The sequence below is a fragment of the Populus alba genome, chromosome 6, assembly GCF_005239225.2.
Source record: "Populus alba chromosome 6, ASM523922v2, whole genome shotgun sequence".
NCBI classification, from domain to species: Eukaryota; Viridiplantae; Streptophyta; class Magnoliopsida; order Malpighiales; family Salicaceae; genus Populus; species Populus alba.
Window position 1 is genome coordinate 21,993,022 of NC_133289.1, and position 26,224 is coordinate 22,019,245.

At 31.9% G+C, this 26,224-nt stretch overlaps 3 protein-coding genes and 1 non-coding gene across 4 annotated transcripts; 2 read left to right on the forward strand and 2 right to left on the reverse strand.

Moving 5' to 3' along the window:
• Positions 1 to 729: 729 nt before the first annotated feature.
• On the reverse strand, positions 730 to 6,915 carry LOC118053477 (beta-adaptin-like protein A). The gene is made up of 11 exons (XM_035064746.2): positions 6,729 to 6,915; positions 6,137 to 6,653; positions 5,915 to 6,039; positions 5,601 to 5,799; positions 4,627 to 4,855; positions 4,346 to 4,512; positions 3,159 to 3,368; positions 2,775 to 2,885; positions 2,470 to 2,646; positions 1,511 to 1,960; positions 730 to 1,304 (listed from the first exon to the last, which is right to left on the reverse strand). Exons 1-11 carry the CDS (start codon positions 6,779 to 6,781, stop codon positions 1,014 to 1,016), a joined length of 2,529 nt encoding a protein of 842 aa, XP_034920637.1. The 5' UTR covers positions 6,782 to 6,915; the 3' UTR covers positions 730 to 1,013.
• A 6,650-nt stretch (positions 6,916 to 13,565) lies between these two features.
• On the forward strand, positions 13,566 to 16,789 carry LOC118053475 (GTP-binding protein At2g22870). Its single transcript, XM_035064744.2, has 5 exons — positions 13,566 to 14,159; positions 14,391 to 14,460; positions 15,363 to 15,525; positions 15,930 to 16,189; positions 16,440 to 16,789. Exons 1-4 carry the CDS (start codon positions 13,676 to 13,678, stop codon positions 16,146 to 16,148), a joined length of 936 nt encoding a protein of 311 aa, XP_034920635.1. The 5' UTR covers positions 13,566 to 13,675; the 3' UTR covers positions 16,149 to 16,189; positions 16,440 to 16,789.
• A 692-nt stretch (positions 16,790 to 17,481) lies between these two features.
• On the reverse strand, positions 17,482 to 18,640 carry LOC118053476 (large ribosomal subunit protein eL37z). Its single transcript, XM_035064745.2, has 4 exons — positions 18,509 to 18,640; positions 18,287 to 18,422; positions 17,792 to 17,893; positions 17,482 to 17,709 (listed from the first exon to the last, which is right to left on the reverse strand). Exons 1-4 carry the CDS (start codon positions 18,509 to 18,511, stop codon positions 17,666 to 17,668), a joined length of 285 nt encoding a protein of 94 aa, XP_034920636.1. The 5' UTR covers positions 18,512 to 18,640; the 3' UTR covers positions 17,482 to 17,665.
• Positions 18,641 to 20,483: 1,843 nt separating this feature from the next.
• Positions 20,484 to 20,556, forward strand: TRNAF-GAA (transfer RNA phenylalanine (anticodon GAA)). The gene has a single exon. It is a non-coding gene; the product is annotated as a tRNA-Phe (tRNA).
• Positions 20,557 to 26,224: the final 5,668 nt, after the last annotated feature.

Sequence of the window (26,224 nt, forward strand, 5' to 3'; positions counted from 1 at the left end):
TATGTCCAACACAACCTTTTATGCAATTTTCTATGACCATAATTGAGATCCGCTTAAACAAGGGAACAATTTTTGTAAACTAGTGAACACGGTATAAAAACCAGCAGAAAAGCATTTGAACGAGAGAAAGAATTCCGATAGTGTTATTTGCCAATATGCCTTCGCCTTTGTGTTCATTTTCTGTGGTGCAATAGAATGGGTCCAGGTATAAGTACTGTTCGTCCTTCTTTTTTATAGCTTTTGGTTCTCGTTCCAAAACAACACAGAAGGAATATGTACACTAGAGAGGTAATTTGTTTGCGGATATATCCTGTCTCTAGGACAAATTTATGTTTGACCTGCCCTGCTCAGTAATCACTGGTCAGTACTCGGAATACGGTGGTTGTCAACACAAACCATAAGAACGGACTGGTTTTTTCTTTCTAACTATATTTTAACAAGCAGCTATTGCCAGACAAGGAATGCTAGGTCCAAAGCTGGCTCCATTCCATGGTTCCCTTCCCACCCCACATTCTTGTCTACCCTCATTCCAGGGGCCACCAGTTTAGGATTGCTCAAGGGAGGGGGCGGGGGAGGGGGAGACTACAGGGGCAACTAAGATTACAGACACATCTTTATCACAAAGAATAGCTACACGATGTTAACAGGCGCCCAGAAATTAAAATGACTTTTGTCCCTAATTTGCTTCTTACACACAAAACCTATGGAAGCTCAATGACATCGAAGTGAAAAAAGAAAAGGGCAACCCAGTAACATAATCAATACAACAATTACCATGGTTCTATAAAATGTTGAGCAACTGAAATTGAGTCTAAGCAAACAAAAATATGTGACAAGAAAAATCAAAAAGGAAGAACTCTTTGTTTTCGATCTCATTGTACACTCATCTACAGCAGTCCAATAATTTTTTTGTTTCTCCTCATTATTTCATTTTTCACTTTTCAATCTTCCTTGCAGAAACGAGAGAAAAAAAGCCCTACCTACCGGGAGCTTGAGTGAAAAACTGTGGATATTCATGATGTGCCAAACCTGGACAACGCTGACTGGAACAAAGTAGAGAATGCTTGAGACATGCTCTGATCATCAGCTTTGATAGTTATCTGTGTTTTAGCTGATGATGTGTTGATTTTACACTCTATAAGAAAGATCGATGACTCTTCTGCTTTTTGAGCAAAGAAGAAAAACTTCAAGTTAGGTGATTGACCGCCAGATGCAATACATTGGATGGAATGCCCTTGCATATGCCGGAGAAGGGCCTGAGGTGTTGTTAACGCCGCAGCTCCTTGAGGACTTACAGAGAGTTCCTGTAACAATGATCGATCCATCACAAAGATGAGTACAAGTCCAGTGGGGCTAACTGTTAAGTAAGCCTACACATAATGAATCAGAAAGCTATCTCATTCTATCCATAAGTTTCAATACCACAACTTTTACCCCACAAGTCTTGACTTATACTAGGAGCTGGAAACAAAAAAATGAATTCAAGCATTTTCATAAACATAAAGCAAACCTCCGATAAACATATTGGTAGTTGACGCCATTTTTGCTGAAAAGTGCCAGGATCAAGGACAGCTCCGGCATTAAGCTTCAAAGAAGGAGGTGAAGGAGCAGGTGAAGGAGCAGGAGGTGCAGGTAGACCTAAACCAAGTAGATCATCAATGGCCAAGCTAGATTGTGGACTCAGGCCAGCTGCTGCAGGGTTTGAAATTGGCAACTCTGGTTGTACTTGTGTAGCAGTAGATAGCAATGAAGTGTCATATAAAGGAGCTGTGTATGCAGAACCATTGGTACCAGAACCTCTGCTTTCTTCCTTCTCGGAAGTACCTAGAAGCAGATCCTTGTCATTTGCCTCGACTACATGAACTGGAACATCAGATTCTGTCCTGATAGCTAAATTGCCCAGCTCATCTGAAAACTCAAATGGTCCACGGTGTTCCTTATCAGTGAACATGTATGAGGGCTGCAAGATTTTTTTAATGTCAGTTAATTCAGAACATATTTTGAAACAATTTTACCTGTTCTACAGAGATACCAGCCAAAAGCAGAAATATGAGGATGGTAATAATGCACGTGGGTTGTGGGTTGTAACTAGTGGAACAAAATTTTGTTGAAGTGATTTCAATCGAGCACAATTCAATATCTTTTTGACAATAAGAAAAAGCTAGAATATACTAGTAGGAAAGTTTGTTACGTTGTTGAGGTGCTGTTAGATTGTTACAAGAACTGCTTTCTTGATTCTTAATAACTCTGGCACAATCTGAACGTGTGTTTTGAGTATCAGTCTGACACCAGCCTACTCCTCTAAACCTATTTCTTCTTTCTGATCTCTAAATGTTATTTTCAGCCCCCCCCCCCCCACCCCACCCCCAAACAAAAACTTCAAAACAATTCTAAAGGATAATGGCAAGGGGTAACCAAGAAGTAAGGATGAGTTAATTCCAACTACCAAGGGTAGCAAACAGCAGTTACCTTCTGGTACACAACAGAGAGGCTATTAAATTCATCAAAAATGCGGTCTTTGATTTCACTGCTCTGAGTATCAGCAAAGACAGAAACAGCTTGCTTTGGTGGATTCACAACACGTTCTGCAACTGTTACATTGTGTTGCAATAACCTGTAGTAGAACAAGGCCCTGTCATGAACATCCTGCAGCCAAATGTGAATTAAATTGAATATTTGAATAAAAACTAATTATTATTAAAACTAAGATAAACAAAACATGTTGATCCATAAAAAACAAAAATTGGGAGAATGAAATACTGATCAACCCACACCTGGTGAAAATCAGCAAGACCTGCAGCCAATGCAACTCCTAATGCTTTCTGAGTCTCAGGTGGCCTCTTGAAAAAACACTTCATTACTGCCGTGAGAAGATGTAAACGGACCTGCACAATTTGATAACTCATTACTTACATGGTGAACAGTATTTTGTTATTCTAATGAAAATGTTTTGCTATGAGCAAAAGCAAAGACAAACTCAATCACAGCCATGGATGTGGAAGATTAGGCAAATCATGCCCCTTGTTCTGTATAATGAAAAATCTCATGTCCAATGAGAAAAACAAATGTAAGATGCTAAGATCACTTAGCCAAAGACATGTGTGAAGACAGGGGAAAAAACACAACAAGCCAAGGATAACTTGAGCAAATTTAATTACCTCTGCAGAATGCTCTTCATCCCAATTCTCTGTTAAACTCTCTAGGATATAAGGAGCATCACTCATGTCTTGAGAATATTCCCCTAGCATCCATATAAGAGCAGCTTTGGCCTTCGGTTCTTGAACATTCTGGCTGCTGATATTCCCAACAACTGCAATGCAATCATGACTCCACTGAGGGTATTTCCTTAGAAGATCTTTAACAAGAACCTGAATATCAAAACCCAACATGTAAATCTGATGCTCATAGTTAAAATCAAACAAGGGATAGTTGTTTATTTGGCAGCATTGTGTATTTTCTCAAGGAATCTATAAAGCAGTATGCAGGTGTTTATAGTCTTAGGCCGCGTTTGTTTCCCGAAAAGTGATTTCCGGGAAACTACTTTCCAAACTTTCACGTGTTTATTTGCCATTAGAAAAGTTGATTAACGAAAAACACTTTCCGGTCAACAGAAAACACTTTCCAGACAAAGAAAAATTTGGCTTGGTTTCCAGGAAAGTGTTTTCCTTTTATTTTGGGCGGAAAATACTTTCCGGAAGTTGTGAAAAATTTTGAAATGTCATATTATTTGTTGATTATTTCAAATTTGATCCTCAAACTTTTGATTGCTATATATAATTTGTTTTGAATATTTGTTTTTCAATTTCATCCCTTAGAATTTAATTTTTATATTAATTTTGGTCCTTATTTTTATAATTGTTATTTGCTTTTCTCTTATTATTTTTTAATTAAATTTTTTTATCTATCAAATTTGATCATCATTCTTTTGATTGTTACTTATTTTATTTGAAATAATTTATGAAATGTTAATTATTATTATTTTAATTTATTCATCTTTGAATTTTTTTTATTTTTTAGATTTGATCTCTATAATTTTTATTATTATTTATTTTATTTGAAATATTTTTTTTCTAATTTCATTCTCATTCAACTTTTTAATTTGTAAGATTTGTTTCTAATTATTTTAATAAATTTTAAAAAAATAAAACATTAATAAGTTATTTTTCAGCTCATTTTTCATGACATAACCAAACACTGGAAAGTGTTTTCCAACTTATTTTCTATTACCAAACATCAGAAAATAATTCACTTTCCCGGAATTGACTTTCCAAAAAAAAACTACTTTCCAGCAAACAAATAAAGCCTTAACATTGGATAATTGAACCTCCAAAGATTAGTTTCTTACCAAAGCTTCAGCAGTCACATAGTCCTTTTCCATTTCCAGAAACTGAAGAAGCCTATCAACAATAGCATTCACGTCATACTGCTGCAGTGCTATTTTTCCAACGGCCCGAATTGACTCTCTTGCAATAGGAATATCAACATTGGCAGCATATTCACACAGCTCGGTCACTGAAATTGACTCAACGAGGACATGCATCAGTCAAACACGTGGAAAGAATATAGAATTGCCCATTCAAATCTTGCCACACAGGCTGCAAAATGACACTGAAAATTTACACTCACCAATTTCATAAGTACTGCTCTCATTTGCAACTGCAGTCAACATTTCAAGCTTCAGCTTTTTGACATAAGATGGCTCATTGTACTGGCAATAGAAGTGTTTATAGTCTGAGGAAAATACATATGGTGCACGCATCACCAAGAGATGGAGGTGGCTTAAAACTGCATATGATTGCTCTGGACTTCCAGAACTCACTAGGGTAAGCAGCGGGGCTTTAATACGTTCATATACCTGATCAACAAAATCTTTCATTAGTAAAACATTGGTCTGGTAAAGGTTACCAAAGTTATATATTATGAGGCATGATCATTCCAAGACGATAAAAGTTGGAGTGACATTACAGCCACAATGATTCTTTTAAAATAATCAGATTTGCTGCCCCATAAAAAGTCTGACTTTTGATAGTAGGCTGGACCTAAAGTACCTGACTACTTCGGAAAATAGCTATCAAGGAGTAGAAATGCTATTAGGATAAAGAAGGGAACTCAAAGAAGAACCGTGCAATGGATACCCAATGTGAATTGTTAATATTGCACAGCTATCAATCAAAACACTTTCACAGTAATTCATCAAGGCAATCTGGGGTGATTTAACATGGTTGACCATGTTCTACATAACTAGCTAGATGATGTTTTTATTTCTGATTCCTGAACTAAAGCTGGGACGACACACAATAACTTAAATTCTTGAATTATGCATATCTACACCATGACAAAACCATATGCATTCTATTTATTATGGGGATTAGGGCCTTCATAGATATTGCATTACAGATGAATTCAAACAAAGTAGATTCCCATAAAAATATTCTGTGTGTTAATAAAGTAATAACATTTACCAAGTTTCCTAACAATGAAACCTCACTCCTGTGATTACATGCATGCAAGATATTTACTGTTAAAAAAACTCATAACTGTACAGTTTCCCTGCTCTTTAAAATAAATAACTAGGGAGTAAAAGGATTTTTCAGTAGCACCTGCTGGTGAACATCAGTCATGGATAATGTCATATGTAGAAACACTTTAGCGGTTGCCAAAACAACAGCACCATTCGCATGCTGAAGCCTATCTTCAAGAAGATTCATGATATCAAATATCTCATTACTATCTGCGGGCACATATTTCACAGCCAAATCAAGCACAAGACATTGAGCCCATTCACTGAACTCCTTAATCCTGCCATCAAAAAACATATCAAGAATTTACCAAAATTGTTATAATGAAAACACAACCTCTCAAGCAACGAACACAATATAATCAGGCATTTAAATGAATTCTTAATAAAACATACCGATTCAAAAGGTAATATATAAGCGGCTTGCTAAGCAAAGCCTCCCTCTCCTTCAACGCTTCCTCTGACGTACTAGCTTCCCCATTCCAAATTTCTTGCAATGCCAATAAACAATTTGCAACAACCTAACAACGAACCCCCAAAAAATCAACACAACACAACACGGCAATCACATTAAACCTGATCACTTCTAGTTTATCAAAACGAAAACAACAATTTTACCTGAGCATCTTGATCGTTGAGCAACAAATGCTTCAAAACCGCGGGAAAATCAGCATCAATGCAAGTAGTCACGGAAATATGATACAATTTAAGAACACCAATAACCGCGACAATTCTAACATAACTATTGTTATCTTTCAACCCAGCATTCAACGGTCCAACTAAATACTCAACTAAATTCGCAACGTTAAGAGAACCCAAGCTCCGTAATGCAAGTCCTCTAATCATTGGATCTTCATCTTTACAGTCTCTTTGCAAGAAATTAATCGTTAATAAAGCTAAATCAGGATTAACTTTCGCGTAATTACCAACATATAAATAACACATCTTTTTCAACACTATATCTGATGTTGCTGAGCACATAACCATTTCACCGAATACAGACGACACGTCGATTCCGATGGTCATGTATGATATTACTTTTTTGAATAGTTCGCGTTTCGAATCGTCGACGCCGGGGAGTCGGCTTCCGGCGAGTTGTCGGAGTTGCGATTTTAAATCGGTGACTTCGCTTTTTCTGTGTCGAAAAAAAGATGAAATGTTAGGAGTTGTGGCGATTTTGTAATTTGAAGAGATGAGTTTTTACACTTACCCGGACGGTTGTGATGGCGACGGAGATCGGTTAGTTTGGGCCGGAGGAGCCATGCCGAAGTTCTGTGAGGTGCGGTTTGTACAGTGAGATCGAGTAGGGAAGGAGAGATCTGACGAAGAGGAGAAAAGCAGAGGGAGACACCGAGACAGTGAGATGAATTAATTAGAGGAATTCGTGTCCGGGCTGAGGTGGCTGTGGCTTATTGGTCTGTTGTCTGGATATTTACGGAGAACTTTTGGTTTATTAGTGATGAGTACAGTTGCTAAAACGATGACGTTACAGCTTAATTCCCTTTTCTTTTTGTATAATGGGGAATAGATATAAAGGAATTAAATTAAGGGTGCTAATAGATATTTTTTAAAATTTATTTTTATATTATCATATATAATAATATGAATATATTAAAAAACTAGTTTAAAATAAAAAATAAAAAATAATATTTTTAAAATACAAAAATAAAGAAGCTATTGGAACATAAACAATTAGCTTTATCTCAAAAATCTTGATTTTAAGTTTTGACAATATTTTGATATATTTGTTGAAGCTGTGTAAAATAAATTTGTTGTGAAATACAATATCAATGATTTATTTTAAATTTTTTTAAATAAAATTTAGTATGCTATTTTATCCTTTTTCTCCTTATAAATTTTATTTAATAGTAAATTTAATATTTTTTTTGTTTGAGAATTCATGTCCAATCTTTTTAATAAAAAACAATTACAAGTAGTTTTCTCCAACAATTAAAATGAAGGCCAGGCCGATAGCTGGCTTGTTCTCTTCTTTCTTTCTTTCTTTCTATATATATATATATATATATATATATATATATTATTTTTATTTTTATTTTTTTCCCTGACGCTACGGAATGCATTAATTGAAATGGAAAATGGGGATAAGTGGGCCAGAAAGAGTGGTTTGTTAAGGGGAAAAATATATGAAATTCATAAAAACAAAATACAAAATTTTACTTTTTACGTGTCTAAAATATATGAAATGATAAATTCAGTAGAGAGGCAGAAAAAAAAATAATTTATTACAAGTAACTATATATTAGTTTTAAATAATTTTTATATCTCAATTTATAAGAACACATATTTCCTTTTATAAAAAAAATAAAACAATATGTATCTATTTTTACAACTCTAATAAATATTTAATATTTAAAAGAATATCAATCATAAACATTTCATGAACAATATTTTAATATAATAGGAATTTCATAATTATAACAATTTTATAATTTTATTTGTAAAATATTTTTGCTTCATGAACTTTATTTATACTCTAGAATCATAAATATAATATTATATAAATAATAAAGATAAATTAAGTTTTGGTTCATAATAAATATATATTTATATAAATATAATAATATCATGTGTAACTAACCGGTTAATCATAGGGCATATTAAACTAAAAAAATAATATATATATATATATATATATATATATTATTGTATTTCAAATGAAAAACTATTTTCAAAGCATCCATATCATAATTTCATACACTCTCTTAGTATTGAATTTTTAAGTTATATATATATTAACTAGTACAATAAAAGACGTGGGGAAAGTATTGTAGCTTTTCCCACACCACATACTTCTTTTTTTTTATTTTTTTTTTGTTTATTTTATTTTATTTTTATCTTTATTTATTTTTTTGGTTTTTTTCCCACATTTTTTTTTCTTTTTTTGGGCTTTACATGTTTTTTTTTCCAAGATTGTCTCCTTCTTCTTTTTTGTTTTTTTATTCTTTTTTGTTTGTATATTTTTTTAAAATTATCCTTGTCAATTTTTTTTTTAATATTGAATTGGTTGAAAATTTAGTTTGTAATTTTTTTCTTTAAAACATTATGGATTACTTTTTTTCTTCTATTTGTTCTTTTTTTTTTTTGTTTTGTCTTTCTTTCTTTTTTTCCCACATTTGTTTTGGTTTTTTTTCCCTTTTTTTGGGCTTTACATGTTTTTTTTCTTCTTCTTTTTTTTCCAAGATTGTCTTCTTTTTTTTTATATATATATTTTTTAATATTGAATTGGTTGAAATTTTAGTTTTGTAATTTTTTTTCTTTAAAACATTATGGATTACTATAATGTTTTGCTATATGGCTTTTTTTTTTCTTTTTTTTTTCAAAATGGTCTTTGTCGATTTTGCTTCATAGTTTTTTCTTTAAAACAATATGAATTGTTATAATGTTTCCCTATATTATTTTTATTTTGCTACAGTGTTTTCTCATATCTTTTTTTTTTAAATTATTTTTGTTGATTTTTTTTTTAATATTGAATTGGTTGAAAATTCAGCTTTAACTTTCCCCACATGTTATTTTTTTTCATTTTCTTGTGCTTTTTTTTCCCCAAAATTATCTTATTTTTTGTGTTTTTTCAGAATTGTTTTTGTTGATTTTATTTTTTTAATACGGAGCTGGTTGAAAATTAAGCTTTGTAGTTTTTTTCCCTAAAAAAAACTATGGATTGCTGTAGTGTTTCCCCACATTATTTTTTTTTCTTTTTTTATATTTTTTTTTCAAAATTTTCTTTGTTGATTTTTTTTTATATTGAGCTGGTTGAGAATTTAGCTTCGTAGTTTTTTTCTTTAAAACATTGTGGATTGCTACAGTGTTCCCCCACATGATTTTTTTTTTGTAATGAATTTTTTTAAAAATTATATTTGTTAATTTTATTATTTAAATATTGAGCTGATTGAGAATTATAACTGTATATTTTCTCGTGAAACACTATAGATTGCTACATTGTTTCCCTGTATGTTTTTTTTTCCTTTCAGTTTTTTTTGTTATGATTTTTTTCAAAATTTTCTTTATTCATTTAATTTTTAAAATATTAATTTAATTAATAATTTAGCTTTGTAATTTTTTTTCTTGAAAATATTATGAATTGTAACAATATTTTTATGTGTAATTATTTTTTTATTTTCTCATAAACCCATGACAATGCATAAACATATCACAAACCCGCGGTATCCTGTAGACATGGCATCTAGTATATAAAGGAAGGTTAGTCGACTTTGTACAACACAACAATAAGAAAACATATACTAAAATTTGATGAAAACTCTAGCTTGAATAATTGCGCGTGCATATATAGCTATGTATAGAATTTGATGAAAAATTTAGCTTGTATAATATATGCTTTCATCCGAACAAGAGCCCAATGACTCCTTAAAACCCCTTGTCCATGTTTTTTATTTTATTTTTTATTCTATTTTTTATTCGACTTCCCTTTCTTCATTGTTCCTTTTCAACCCTTTTAAAAAAGCTAGATTTATATTATATCTAGCATGACTTTTGAATTTTTTTATTAAAAAAATAAATATATTTGGTTAGAAATAACCTTTGATTTAAATAAAAAGTTAATCCGCGTATGAAAAACAATCTGGATAATGTTCTTTTATTTTTATATGTACATAAAAAGAGGGAGTTTTTTTTATTTAAATTAAAAATTATATAAAAAAAACTCTTTCGTACTCGGAATGTCTTTACTGTTAAAGGAGGTACGTTAAAAATCACATGGATATTGTACTTCGTAAAGATATTTCGAGCAAAAAAGGATTTTGTAATAGTTTATTGAACATTGTGGGAGTGGCAAGATAAAATATTTATTAATTTTTTTTTTTTCACGAGAGAATATAAATATTAAAATAATTATTTTTATCATTCCAATACAAAAGACATTGAAAGAAGTGTTTCTACAGTAGTTTCTGTTTGTTTTTTAGATGTTTTTAAAAAAATTATTATTTTTTTATTTTAAATTAATAATTTTTTGGTGTTTTTAGATTATTTTGATGGGCTAATATCAAAATAATTATTTGAAAAAAAAATACTTTTTAATATATTTTTAAATAAAAAATATTTTTTAAAAAATTATAAATATATTACCAACCATGTTGAAAATACATCATTTCTTTCGAATAAAAGGGAAAACAAATCATGAGAGTAGCCAGCACAACTATGATAGATTTTGTCCGTAGCTTATACTCTTTAAAATGTTTTTTAGGCTGTTTTTTTTTAATTTAAATTAATGTTTGTTTTTATATTCTTTTATAGTTTTGATGCTGATACAATAAATAAAAAATATTATTTTAATATATTTTTAATAAAAAAATATTTTACACTGTAATATCAAACACAAATTTAAATAAAGGATATTTCCATTCTTAAACAAAATGAAAATATTCAGGTTGTTCTATACTTTATACGAGACCTTAGAAGTTATTGCATTTTATCATCATTCAACAACATCATGTTGTTGATAATAGAAATTGACTCCTTGTTTATATTTAACTAATTAATTATCCATTAGCCGTGAGACTTACATGAACTATATAAAAAAAAAATGTGCGTAAAAAATTAAAAATAAAAACAAAAACAGATGTTAAAGCACAAAAAATACTGGATTATAATTGTAACTTTGTAATTAAAAAGGAGTTTTATTTTAAATGAATTATAAGCTTCTTTTATTTTGTTGAAGCATGAGAGTTAAATAGGGAATTGAATTCATAAATTCTTATTAGAACTCTCACTCTATTTAATATAAAATATTTAGTAATTCATTTCATGCTCCGGGACTGTTTATTTTTTAAAAATTATCATGATATCAAAACTTGTTTCATGGTTATATCATGGATGGATTGTGAATATTGAGCATGTTTTACAAATATTTTTACATGATAAAACTTATTTAGTTGTTTTTTTTCTAATTATATTTATATGTTGGTGATGTTCTTATTGATATGCAACCATGGTTATTGAAACTTGGTGGAAAGCTTGGGTTTTACTATGATAAATAGTTTCTCCTGGTTGGCGCGTGCGAGTCAGATTAATTGTTTTTAAAATGTTAAAAACATATTAGGAATATAGAGAATTTTTTAGTAGTGTTATTAAATCTAACTAAATGAGTTAATTTTTAAAATCTTTTGGTTTAGCTCTTTACTTAACTCAAGTTTTCAATTGAATTGTGTAGAAGTTAGCTCGATTTAAATTAATTGATTTCATAAGTTCAAGTACAACCTTGATAATCTATAAAACACGACTTAGCTTTTAAAAAAAAATTAAAATGATAATTTTTTAAAAAATATTAAGACCATGACATATTGGATCGACCTCGGTTTCTCTGTGATCCATGTTATGGACTCTATTGAGTTTAATAGCTTTTTTTATTTAACTATATAATAAAAATAGTTGTTCACAAAACTGAACACCAGCCTACAAATATATACTTATTTGAGACAATAATTCAATAGAAAATTAATCAAATGTTCAATCTATCTCCAAATTAATCAAATGTTAAATGATAAAATAAAAAAATTAAAAGAAAAAAAAAGCATATCCTATCGGTAGGTAAACTCGTCAAACCTGTGAATTTGGTAAGCTAGACTTGTAAACTAGGTTACGAGTTCCACCAGGATTATAATTTTTTCTTCAAAATTATTTTTTATTTAGCTATATGATAACAAACACAGATAATTGTGAAATCAAACACCAACTCAATACTTAAATGTTTTTTTTTAGATCAAGGTAACCTCATAAAAGAAAAAACAAAACAACTTATGAAATTGAATTTCCAATTAACCTAACATCCAATGATGAAAACAACACTAATTAAAAAAATTTAAACTTACCAGACTAGCGAACCAAGTCAATCATCTAAACCTATGAATAGGTCCACAAACTTTATAAAGTTTAATAACATAACATTTCTCTCTCTCTATATATTATTAACTCTATGAGAAAAAAATAAACGATAAAAAAGTCAAGTTTAATTGAAAAAATCCACCAAATTCGTAAACAAAGGCAAACTCGAAAATCATGCTAACCTTATAGAAAGGTAAAATAAAAGAAACAAGTTATGAAATTAAATTCTCAACCATTTTAATATTAAAAGATGAAATTGACAAAAATAAATTTAAAAAAAATCATAAAAAAGCAAAAAAGAAAAGAAAGCAAAATAGCGTGGAATACCATTGTTATTCACAATGTCATTTGTGTGAGTGAACAATAATTCCCTTTTACTCTTTATTTTTTGTTACTTTATAAAGTTTGATAACAACTTTTCTCTAAAACTATTTTTTTAAAAATATATGTGAAAAAATAAACTATAAAAAAATTAAGTTTAATTAAAAAAAAGAGAAACAATTCACCAAACTCGTAAATCGAGACAATTTGAGTTACTTGGCAATCCAGCAAACCATGCCAAGCTCATATAAATACAAAATAAAAAGAAGCAAATTACAAAATAAAATTGTCAACAATCTCAATTTCAAAAAATAAAATCAATAAATTAAAAAAAATCACAACAAATTTATAAAAAGAAAAAAAGAAAAGCAAAATATTGTGGATTATTATTGTAATTCAAAGTACAATGGGTTCGGCGAACAATAATTTCTCCACATCTTTTAATTTTTGTTACTTTATAAAGTTTAATACCATGATTTTTTTCTAAAATTATTTTTTAAGTATATAAAAAAAAATAGATTATGAAAAAGTAAAGTTCAATTAAAAAAAAAAACCCCACCAAACCCATAAACCATGATAACTTAGGTTGCATTGACAAACCCGCAAACCATGCTAACCTCATAAAAAAAAAAATTATAAAGTTAAATTCTCAATCATTTCAATATTAAAAAATAAAATCAACAAAAATAATTTTAAAATAAATCATAATAAATTTTTTTTTCAAATTATTTTTTATTCAAAAATATATTTAATTTTTTTTTTAAATTAACATATTAAAATGAGCTAAAAATTAAAGTAAAAAAATAAAAAAAAAATTATTTCTATTTTTAAAATACTTGCAAAATATAAAAACAACAGGTTTAATTAGTCAGATTTATCTTTTTGCTGCCTCCTCCTCTCCCTCATCAAGACCTCACCACAGCAGGCATAGCCGTAGCTGATGCTTCCACCCGCAAAAAAACTGCGAAGAAACACATAGAAATGGCTCTTTCTCAGCTACCAAGATTCACTCACTGCCCACCTTCTCTTTACAACACCCATATCAACCTCCCTCTCCTCACCAAGCTCAAACTACCAACCCTTACAAGACTCAAATCCACACTAACCACAACAGAACCTATACCCATCACCGAAGCCCACAATTTCTTGACACCCCAAGAAGAAACCCAAACCCAATTTTCACTTGACAAACTATTTATCCCACCAGACACTGAGGTTTCAATCAATGAGAATAGCGGTCTAAGTGCTAGAATTTTGAAAGGGTCTAATATTGTGTTGAGTAAGTATGCAAGGGATGCACAGGTTGTTCAAGCTGAGTTTATTAAAAGTAGTGTCAGAACTGAAGATTGTCCTTCTGATGGTTTGCCTGAGTTTGCTCTTGTTGGAAGGTCTAATGTTGGAAAATCTTCTCTTCTTAATTCTCTTGTTAGAAGAAAGAAACTTGCACTTACCTCCAAAAAACCTGGTCAGTTCATAATAAACGTGTATTTTTTTTCTTTACTGATTCATGTCTATTGTTGTGTTATGTGATAAATTATGCAGCAACAAATGATGGGCTTTTTTTTTTTTTTTTTTTTTTTTTGTGGCATTTGTGTTGTGACTAGTGAAATGACATGTATTGAATTTGGGGTACTCCAAAGGAGGAGACTTTGTTGCTTAGAACTCAATATTATTTGTGTTTTTGTTCTTGGTGAAGGGAAGACGCAGTGCATCAATCATTTTAAGGTCAATGATAGCTGGTACTTGGTGGATTTGCCTGGATATGGGTATGGTTTCAATGCCTTGGTTCGTTTTGATCATGTGCGAATTTTGTATAGGTGCAATATGGAATAGTGTTCTCTGGTCTAGAATCTATTTTCTGGAGAATAAACTAAGTTTAGTTGATAACTATCTGTTGGTTGATGCTTATAAGTACCTATTTCGCTTTCTCATGCCTTGCCGCTAATTTTACCACTCTGTTCTCTCTCTCTCTTTTTTTATTATTGAATTTTAACTTTTGTTGTTGATTTATCTAGGTAGTCCAATTTATTGAATTTGCAATGTTTTCTCAAAATATGTTAGTCTTCTATTCTATCGAGACAGAAAAGAGCTTTGAACGTGTATGAATTGCAGAGTGCAATGATTGATACTGTCATCAAGTTATTCTTGCTATTTCTGCTGGCAGTATTTAATGGTTTTGAATCTCTGTTGTGGCAAATGAACTCTTTTTTTTTTTTAATAATAAAGATGGTAAGGAAAGTAAATCTTTGTTTTTGATGCCTAAGCATCTATTTATACTGTATTGAGCTCTTAATTTTTTCGAGTTTGTCCAGTTGTATTGGATTGTGAACTGCTTCACGATTGTGTGGCGTTTCTATTCTATTGAGACAGTAAAGATGGATTTTCTTTGTGCATAGGATATATTTGTTCTGTTGTGCTTACAATGCTCTACCCTGTATCCCTCATGCTTGCATATATCTTACTTGACAATTTTGTGACAATCGTTGAGTTGATCTTAGGATTTGACAGCTGCCAAATCAAAGTTTGGTGTTTTCCTTTTTCTTATTATATTAATCATTTAGTTATTGCTTATGATGTTGCTTTTTATTCAACCAAAACTTATAGGTCCATGTTCATCATTCATGTCAGAGAGTTTTAACTGTATTGCATTTGTTTCTGCTCTGAACAGGTATGCATCTGCACCTCAGGAACTTCGGACAGATTGGAATAAGTTTACTAAAGATTATTTTCTCAATCGCTCAACCTTGGTCTCAGTTTTCCTTCTTATTGATGCTAGTATTCCTGCAAAGAAAATTGATCTTGAATATGCCAGCTGGCTGGGTCAGAATCAGGTAGACTCATCTTTCTAGCTAGAATGAGAAAAGGAATACATCAACTGATGACCTGCTGTGCCATTAGCTTTTGAGTATGCTTTTTGCTAACGATGCACGTGCAATTACAGTTTATATCTTCTCCTTTCCCTAGCTGTTCTGGAGACTGTTGATTTTGGTTAGGATGTTCCGGGCTTAAATTTGCACAACACTTGCCAGTGGCTTCAGTTGCATCTTCTTTTTCATGTATTGATATGAATGGACATTAGGGTTTCACCTCTGATTTAAATCTCCTCAGCTAACTTGCTAATAGTTACATGTAGATTAGAAACTCTCCCTATTAAAGATAGCACTTGCTGTTATATCTAAGTCAATGTTGGAGGGAAGGGGAGGATGTCTATGAAGGTGATTTTCTTGTCTCTCAGGTTCCCATGACATTAATTTTCACCAAATGCGACAAGCGGAAGAAGAAAAGGAATGGTGGAAAAAGGCCTGAAGAAAATGTGAATGAATTTCAGGAGCTCATACGCGGCTTCTTTGAGACAGCACCTCCTTGGATCATGACCAGCGGTGTTACCAATCAAGGTCGTGATGAGATGCTACTGCACATGGCTCAATTGCGGAACTACTGGCTCAAACACTGAGATAAAAGAATGTGGAATCAAATATGTTCCCTCATTCCCTGGTGAGTTTTCCTATATTAATAGAGCCATGTTTCCATTTACATCATGGACAGACCATTCTGGTAACATTGCAATTCCTAATCCTGGCAAGAATTGCAACTAAATTCCCAAATTTGTCGAGTGGATTACAAGATGATTATAATCATTAAGAAAGCTTTACACTTCCTGCTGAACTCCATGCATTTGATGCCCCATAGATGATAGATGGGACGGAGACCTTAATTGACGTGAGGTGGTTGTTGTGTTTAACAGATTGCCGTCACGCTCTAGCAAGTCCCACAGTGCTAACTAATGCAAACGAAGTGTAAAAGAAAAACACATTGGAGGGCAGAGCAGGACAGTTTGAGCGGTTCACCATACAGTATGTATTGTATCCTTGCTCCGGTGATGAGAGGGCAGTGCTGGAGTGGCTGTAAGTTTCGCTGGCTACAAAAATGGAGGAGCTATTACTTGATTTCAGTGATTATAAAGTTTGAGTTTCACTCTGGCACTGGTTTAACCAAATAACTCAAGGATTTTGCTGTTAAAGTTGATTAAGTAGTAAACTCCGGGGATTAAATGTTTTGAAAAGCACGAGTACATGTAATTTATCTTTAAGCTTATTTTGGCTTTTAGAATGAGCTGAATAAACGTTGTGTCTCTAGGCTTGTGGAGCGAACTTAGAAGGTTGGATTTCTGGCTGCTTGCAAAAATATTAACAGAAATATCAACAAGGTCAGATCATGCTGTAATATTTGAAACGAATATGAAAAAGATAACCTTCTCAGGTTCAATCCTAGTTAAGGTGATCACAACAGGGTGTGAATGTTGCGGACGTTTAACCATCAGTTGGTTTCACAACAGGTCGGTCCATATTTCATCCAATGAAGATCATGCTTTCCAGTAAATGGCCCTCAACCATACATGGGTGATGTTAACATTTTACAACCAAAGTTGCTTGTCCATGGATAAGTTCAATCCTGAAATTTTTGTTTTCCTTGACATGGTCTAACTTGGAATAATAACAAGTAAATAAGGCTCAGACATTCAATCAAAATAATGCTTTGTAATAGAGCACAAAGCACACCGAGACTACAAAATCCTGCACTCGAGCCTCTCACAACATACACAATCAGGTTTGAAGCAAGTAGCTCAGTCCTTAATATGGACTGCGGCTGGAATTGGCAAAGATTTTGTTTGTAAAAACCACTCAACCAATCCATGCTCTTTAAGCACCATAGATGCATTTCATTGCTGTCAAACTATCAAATATCATACGACTGTAGACATAAAAGTGATGGGCAGACCTACAGAATACGTGAAAAGGTGATAACCATCCATAACCATACTAGAATGGTAAACATTTGTAAGTCTCCATAGTTGAAAACATCTTTCAATGGCTAATAAGTAACAGCAATTAAACAACAATTCAAAACTTCTTGTCTGCAAATTTAAAAGCATTGAAACAAAACAGACTTTCATTGCCCTTCTATGTCTTACTATGCTGCTGCAGCTCCCTTGTTCCTTGGAGTAGCTTGAGTACCTAAATAAACCAAAGAATAACATATCAAAACTGAAACAACAAATAGATTTTGCATCAACAAAGAAGTGAACTTTAATTTTACCTTCTCTAAAGTTAGTCTTGAACCTGCGTGGTAGGTGACGGAGGTACTTCATGCGGCCAGTTCCAGTGGTCTTTCTGCGGATAGCTTTCACACTCCAGTTATCTAGGAAACAAATGACAAAACATTCATACAAATTCGTCACAGTTTGCGAAAAACAGCCCTCCATTCCAAATTCGCTCAAACAGAAGAATTCCTTAAAAACAAACCCTATGATGCGAAAACAACATGCTTTCTACGGTTGAAACAGCTCTATATCTCTCATTCTTATAATCAGAGTAAATCGAAAAAAATGTCTTAAAAGCTGGCCAAAGTAAATCAAAATACAAATAAAAAAAATCCCAAAAATGTTAAAAAGATTCAAAGAACATAAAGGCAAGCAACAAGGTCATAACAATAAACACCGAGAAGCAATCGAGAAACCAAATCTTGCTTTAAATAGTAAAAAAATTAACATCTATCTATCAATTCTTGATCTATTAAAAGGGAGCAACTTACATTTTCTGACACGGGCAGCAGGAAAGGCACAAGCACTACAGCGGCTTTTCTGGAGATGAAAGCTGCGGCGACCGCATCGCACACAGAGAGTGTGTGTCTTGTTCCTTCTCTTACCAAAACTCCCTGTTCCTTTCCCCTACAAAACAAACACGTCAGAATCATATCATCAAGCAACAAACGCTGTTGTTTACTATTGTTCGGAAGAAGTGAGAGGAAGAGTACCATTTCTTCTTCTTCTTGAGCTGCAAAAACCCTATCACCGGGGACAAAATTTTAGGCCGTAGAGAGAGTAAGGAATTTATATAGTGAAGATTTAGGGTTTTCTTAAAAGGACTGTTTTGGGCCGGTCATTATGCCAACTTTAAAGTGAAATGGGCCTTTGGTTCTGACTCATCTATTCAATATTGGGCTTATTTTGTTTCCTTCGATTGTAATCATAGCTGCCAGAACTGCCCCGACGGTGCCTGAGGCATTGAATAATTAGGTTAACTTCTAAATCATTAATTAAATTTTTTATTTTATTTTATAAAACAGAGTCATGGTCTTACCAATTGATTTGGCCAGATAAACAGGATTTTTTCCAGATTAATATTTAGAGAGTATTTAGAATACCTGTAAGAGTTATATTTTAAAATGTTTTTTTTAGAAAAATATCAAAATAATATATATATATATATATATTTTAATTTTTTAAAAATTATTTGTGACATCAAAATGATCTAAAAATATAAAAAAATTAAATTAAAAAAATAAAAAATCTTCAAAACTTAATTGAATTACAATTCCAAACACCCTAGCATGATTCAACTAAAAACCTACCTTAAATAAAATTTAAAGTTTATTTACTTACTTTGCTAATATTTATCACCTTCTAATTAGTTTTGTAATCGCTGTTTTAATCTGTAGATAAAAATATGCTTTACAGGCAGGTTAAATCATTTTTTTTTTAATTTTTTTCAAGTATATTAATTCAAATTTCAAATAGAGAATTTAATTACTAAAAAATAATCAAAAGTAAATAAGACGAGATTCTCTGATTTGTTCCCTTTAAAATTAACTTTAAAAACAATATTCTAAAAATACCGTGACTATTTTTTACAACCCAGAAGCCTCTTTCCTTCTCAACACACAACATATCAACCAAGTTCTCTGTATAAATGCTTATAGTGTAGAGATACTGTTCTGGGAGAATTGAATTTTGAAGGTAAGATTATGGTCAGTAGTATGCTTTCTATTCTCTAACCACGACAAGTTCTGAAATCATTCTTGTTGAAACTTGAAACACACAGACAGGTTGCTCATAACATTAAAGGAAATTGCGAACAGGTCCATACACGCTAGGAGACGACATTGCAAGCATTGCGGACCCTTTCCACCATGTCCGATTGCTCAAGCTCCTGGGCGTCTCAGGGCAAGCAGACGCCGATGTTAGTTTCCGTTCGCATTTTGTATCAGCCTGTCGTATTTCTTCTTTCAGTGTTCAAGAAATGCTTTCTCACAGCAATGAATATTCGCATTTTAAAAAGTAATATCTACTATCAATGCAAAAGGTCCCATTTTCTTCCACCGGCCACTTGATTTCTTCAGGATTTTAGGATTCGAATATGCACAAGGAAGGTACACCTCTGGCTTGGTATAATTCTGCTTGAATCCACAAGCTTTACTGTGGAAAAAAAACACTAAAAATAAAACAAAATTTCATCACCCATGTTGTGCTTCCATTTCAAATCAATAATGCCACAAGCACAAGTTGAGCTGCTGCATTCAGGCCCAGCTCCAAATTGCCTATCCTCCTCCTCTGGCGAAGCTCAGGCAAGTGGACTCTGGCAAAGATGACTTAGTAAGTGTTAGCTAGAGTCCTGACCACTTGTGTCAAATTATATACCAATACCTTATTGGGCCCATATCGATGCCCCAATCATTTTTTCCATGTTGAAGCCTAGGAATGATCATCTCAAGATGTTATTGATATTTAATGATTCAAGCTCGTTGCCTTGCCAAAAAGGAAATCTCTAGAAGCATTCCTCCACCATCTATATTATCCTTTTCAAATGAGTGTAGTTACATGAACCTAAAAAGCGACCATGATATCATTTATGACTGCACGGACCCCATAATAAAGTTATCGAATTATACCTAAATTATTTATTATGAATATATGAAATTATATTCAAAACGAGAGGAGGAGACATCAACAGCGGGGATAGCTCAGTTGGGAGAGCGTCAGACTGAAGATCTGAAGGTCGCGTGTTCGATCCACGCTCACCGCACTTAGACTTTTTTTTTTTTTTTTTTTGGTTTTTGAAACAAAATGGGCTTTTCTAATATTGGTTTCTGGGTCTTCCTGATCTTTCCAAAGCCGAATCCCTTTCAATATTTCCCTCGGAAGAGGTTGGAATTGCGCTCCAAAATCTCACCCTTGTTGGTTTAATATCCTTGTCTATTTCATTTGTGATAATTATGGGAATATTGTGCTTGTCTATTTCTTGAGTGGGAATTTTGATTGCATTCTAGAGCAAATTGACAAGGCAGCAAAGGGAGATCGTGAATGGAAAATGGTTTGCTAGAACTAGAAGGAGCATGCATGTACTAGCAGAGAAAAATAGTTGACTTCGATCGATCCCACTAGAAATAGAAAAGGCTAAACCATGCAAAACCATAAGCTACCTTTTATGATTCAAGGTTAGAAAAAGAAAAAATAAGTAGCTTCTTCTTCTTCTACCTACTTCTTTTGAATATGATAGCATCAATCACTCAGAAAACTAGAAAGTATCCCTACCCAACACTCACAAAGATTCTAAAAGGAAGGGAAAAAGAGAAAAAAAGTGAGCAAGTGGCTTGGATCTTCTCCTTTCATAGCAGCTGTCGCACATAGCTAGCTAGAGAGATTAAAAGCTATCCCATTAACTCGGGCAAACTCAAAACCTACGTCTAATAATCCTTGTGTTTTCATCTACAGAGAAAGTGTACATGATCACGGACCTGCAAGAACACACTTCCACTTTGGAATCTATACACGCGTGTGAGGATGAGAGACAGAATGCGATCATCAAGTGTGCAACTAAAGAAGAATGGTCGCGGTCTTGCTGCGGTCCCAAAGTTTAGAAAGAAAGGAAGAGATGAGGATTATGGATTATAATGTGGACACTTTCACGTTTACATGAAGGTCAGATGCACTAGTGAGCTAGTGACATGATCTTCGAGCTCATGATCAGCACTGTGTCGTTCTCATGTTTATGCACGCCTTTGCTTGTCTTGCACCTTTCACGCACACATGTCCTAATAAAGATCTAGCTAGCTAGCTCCCATCGACTGCTCAGGAGTTTTGTGAGCCTTGGAAACTTCAAGCTTACTGCTCCCTACTTGCTATTCCCTGTAGCATGGGCCCGGTCTGAAAAAAGTGAGCTTCATGCAGTAGTTGAATCCATTGGGATCGATCTGGATCTTTGTAATATATATATATGTTCTGTTGAATCTTTTCCTACCCAACAACCATGTCTTTGGTTTAAACCAAAGCCATCATACATAGACCAACGGCTATAGATGTAGAACAATAAGAACCGGTCATAAATTAATGTAGATAAGAATTTATTATGACAATATGGTCGAGCTTCGTATCCATAATTTTCTTTTGTAAATGTAATAGTACTGTTCTTATATAAATCAAACTTGATGGGAACCTTTTCTTTTCAATTTATTAAATTTGAACTTTATTTTCAAACAAGTAAGATTTTCTGTTTTAATCTAATTCTTGTGCTTAATCATAGGTTGAAATATTAATATTGTTGTAGACATTATTAAGAACTGACAAAACAATCCAAAATCATAATAAAATAATTAAAAATACTTTTAAATGCAAAAACATACCCACTATAATAATTTATATTTTAAATATAAAAATAAATCAATTTCAACTATCATCTGGAAGTTAATTGGTACTAGAGTAGAATGAGTCATTTTAGCTATCATCAATCACATCTTGATATATACATCTCCAAATATTACAACAGGACAGGTATATCTAATGCAATTTATCTTTTCTATTTTTTTAGCAGATTCTTTTTTTTCTTGTTTTTAATTTTTTTCCCAAGTGCCTATGCTCTGCCATTAAAGGAAAAGATAATATGGGATTAATATAGGCATACATGGAGGGCTACAAATGTGTAGACATGGCTCGATCTCATCTTGCCCTAGTGTCGTGACAGACATTCCAAGGAATAATGGATTTATACTGTCTGATGGATGACTTTTCCATGGACTAAACAACTCCCCACCGTCCGATTGTGATACCGACCCTGGCAAGTCAATCATAAAAGCCTGGAAAATGGTCCATGTCAAACCGTTAGGACATCATCAATTTTTTGTTGTTGGACCACAAGGGCTAGCCGCCCAATCAAATTGGATGGTCAAGATCAGTGACCATGTGCACCATGGGTACCGTACTCTGGGCTAGGAGAGGAAATATTGTGAAAAATTATATGCCTATCGTCTGCTTGTGGCTGTGGATGATATTAACACACACACCATGGCTGGACCACTGCCGCTTTAGGGTTTTCCATGATATTCATCTACGTATTTATTTTTATATTTTAAAAATATTTTTTTAAAAAAAATTATCAAAAGATTTCTTAGATATTTTCATAAGATTTTGATATATTGAAGTAAAAAATAAATATTAAAAAAAATAAAAAATATTATTTTAATATATTTTTAAATGAAAAGCATTTTGAAAAATAACTGTTACCACAATATCAAATGAGTTTGTATATTTTTTTAAAGTGTTTTTTTTTTAATATTAAAATATTTTTTTTATTTTTAATATTAGCACATCAAAATTATAAAAAGCACTAAAAAATATTAATTTAATATTTTTTTTTCTAGAATAATGTATTATTAGCAATTTAGTAATTAGGTAGTTATAAAATTGTTATTAGTAATTTATAGTTAGCGAACGGATGAATTGTGTTATGTATTATCACAACACACATGAGTTGGATTGGCCACTAATAAATTAGTAGTTAGTAAAACATAATATTCGTATTATTACAACATGGTTGAAGTGGTCACCACTATGAAATTAAGGTGCTATATATTTTGTTATAGATAAAGGTTAGGGGTTGGAGTCCTATAATTAATATTAAATATTAACAAATGACTTGTGATTGAGTGTTTGATAATTTTTTTTTTAAAAGATAAAGGTTAGGGGTTAGCATTATCATATTGCAATTTAATGAGTATGACATCTAACAGACACACCATAATTTACACTGAAAACCAGTAGTACACTACTATGTAACTATTTTGTTACACTCCCACACATATAGGCAACCAAAATGTACAGACAATCTGTTAACCATTCTGTTAGCATATTCGTTCTTCAGTGTGTGTGTGTATATATATATATATATACATGTGTAATGCATTTAATAAATCATGCCATTCCACAATTCTATTATTTATCTTCTTCTTCCACAATTCTCTTGTTATTGTTGTAATTTAATGAGTGTGGCATCAACAATTATAGCGTGCCAATTGTCATCTTTTAGTAATTTGTTAATTATGCAACAATAATGGCAATGGTGATGCTATTATTGTTGTTTTGATGATATTACTATTATTAATAATTATTTTAATAATTTCATCATGATAATTAGAAGGGAGTTATTCATGTCTGAGTAATTAAGTTTCAATAATAATAATATGATTCTTATTAATGGAACAAGATTTATAAGTATTTTTTCAAACAATCTTTTTTTGTCCCAGACTTATGGCTTATACCCAACACCCGTGCTCCTGGAATTTTTGACTCACCTAGACTTTTTCACTTGGATCCAAAATTAGGCCGTATAAAAAAGAATATTAGGCCGTATAAAAAAAGGATGGATAATTGAGAAAGGGGAGAAGAGAAAAACAGGGGAAGAAAAAAAATGAAAAATTAAGAAACAAAAAGAGAATAACGTGTAAAGAAAACATTAAAAGGAGGGGAAAAACATTTTCAAGAAAAAAAGTGAGAGCGAAAAAACATTCAGGGAGAAAAAAAATATTAAGAGAAAAGGGGGATGATTTTGAAAATTTTGAGTGAAAAGGAAAAAAAGATAAAGAAAAAAGAAAGAAAATAAAGAAAGAAAGAGAAAAAAGGAATAAGAAAAACACAACAACACTCTCTCCTTTTATCTCACCCATAGAAAAACAACTCTAGCCACCAACCCCCTTTCCTCGATTAACATCATAAACAAATCTCTATCTTTAACGATAACCACGACTCTCCAACAACTCCATTAGCCTTCTCTTTTCCTAGCTGAACCAAACCAATATCAGTCACCATGCCAGCAATCCATTATCTCCTCCATGATGTGACCAACCACCTACCACCAACCACTAACTCCCTATAACCCGCATAACCAACATTGTCTAAACTTGCTAGAAAGTTAAAGAAACTGGTAGATAGAGAAAATCAAGAGAGAGAGAAAAGAGAAAGAAGATAAGACTCGATATTTTAGGCAATTCAAAGTCCTCCCACAAGTGCCAGTGAATCTCACCACCAGTATAGAAAGAAAGAGGAAGGAGTTGTGCATCCAACCAAGTCATCATCGATGTGTGTAACCATATGCAATAGTCTAGTAGTGTTGGCAACGCGTGAGCTACACATGCCAACACAATTTCCCGCCATTTCAATCACTTCGATCGACTTCAACTACTTTAAAAGGTTGATTTTGAATCTCAAATGAAAATTTGAATTATTCTTAAGATATTTCTGAGTTTTTATGACAAATTATTGATTATTGCTGATGATTTTTAATTGATTGCACAAGATTATGGATTTTTAAAGTGTTAGGGTCTGCACTATTATATGGCAAGTTGGAGGGTATGATGTTGTTAGAGATTTATTTTAAAATGAAATAAGGTCAAAATCAATACCCTGTGGTAAGGTTGGGAATATTGAGTTGCAATAAGTTTATCTGAGGTATAATAGTCTGGTCTTGATATGGTATTGATGTGTTAATGTGGTTTTTAAGATGTAATGTTTTTGATTCGTTATGATGATCATTTTTTTTTTTTTTATCTATGTTGATGTTATTTTTAAATTGTTATGTCATATGTGAGTGAACGTCGTTTATTATTTGTTCTTTTTAGTTGTTATATGGTGTGTTGATGTTGTTTTTTCATGGTTGTGTTGATGTTATTTTTGACTTTGTTATGTTGTGTTTTAATAGTTTGATATGTAATTTTGTTGCATATCAATAATTTTATTATTCATTGATCTATATCTATGATACATGTATCATAATTGAGTAGTGTCATAGAATAAGGTTATTAAATAATAAAATTATTTAATATACATTACATTATTGTATTCAAAATATTTTAATATTATTTTTCCTCATAGTAATGTCGCATATTAACAACTTTTTTATTCACTAATCCTCTACCTATGACAGATAGTAGTGTCATAGGGTGAGATTAATAAATAATAAAATTATTTAATACATTATATTACCATATTTCAAATATTTCTATGCTTGCTTCTTCTTACGGTATTTTCATGTATAAATAAATTTTTACTTAATTGTCTCATGCGACACTAAGTTCTGTCCAAAATGTAATCCCTATACAACATAATGGTTGCATGTTTTTTTAAAGAAAGACACCTAGTGAATAAATATTGAAAAAACTTCAAGATAGATACTTTGGTTATTAAATTTAAATTAAAATAATTTTTAGTTCAAACATAATTCTGATTAATAGATTAAGTTCTTATTTATCTATAAAATATTTTTAATATTTCAATTCCAAATTCTGATGGTTTTAGACTTTTAGTATGGAATTTTGATTTTCTTTTCCTTTTATTTTATTAGCTCAACTATAACGACGGAATGGATCGATCCATCAGTGAATAATTTAGCAATACGTACAGTATCATTTCTCTGTTTTTTTTTT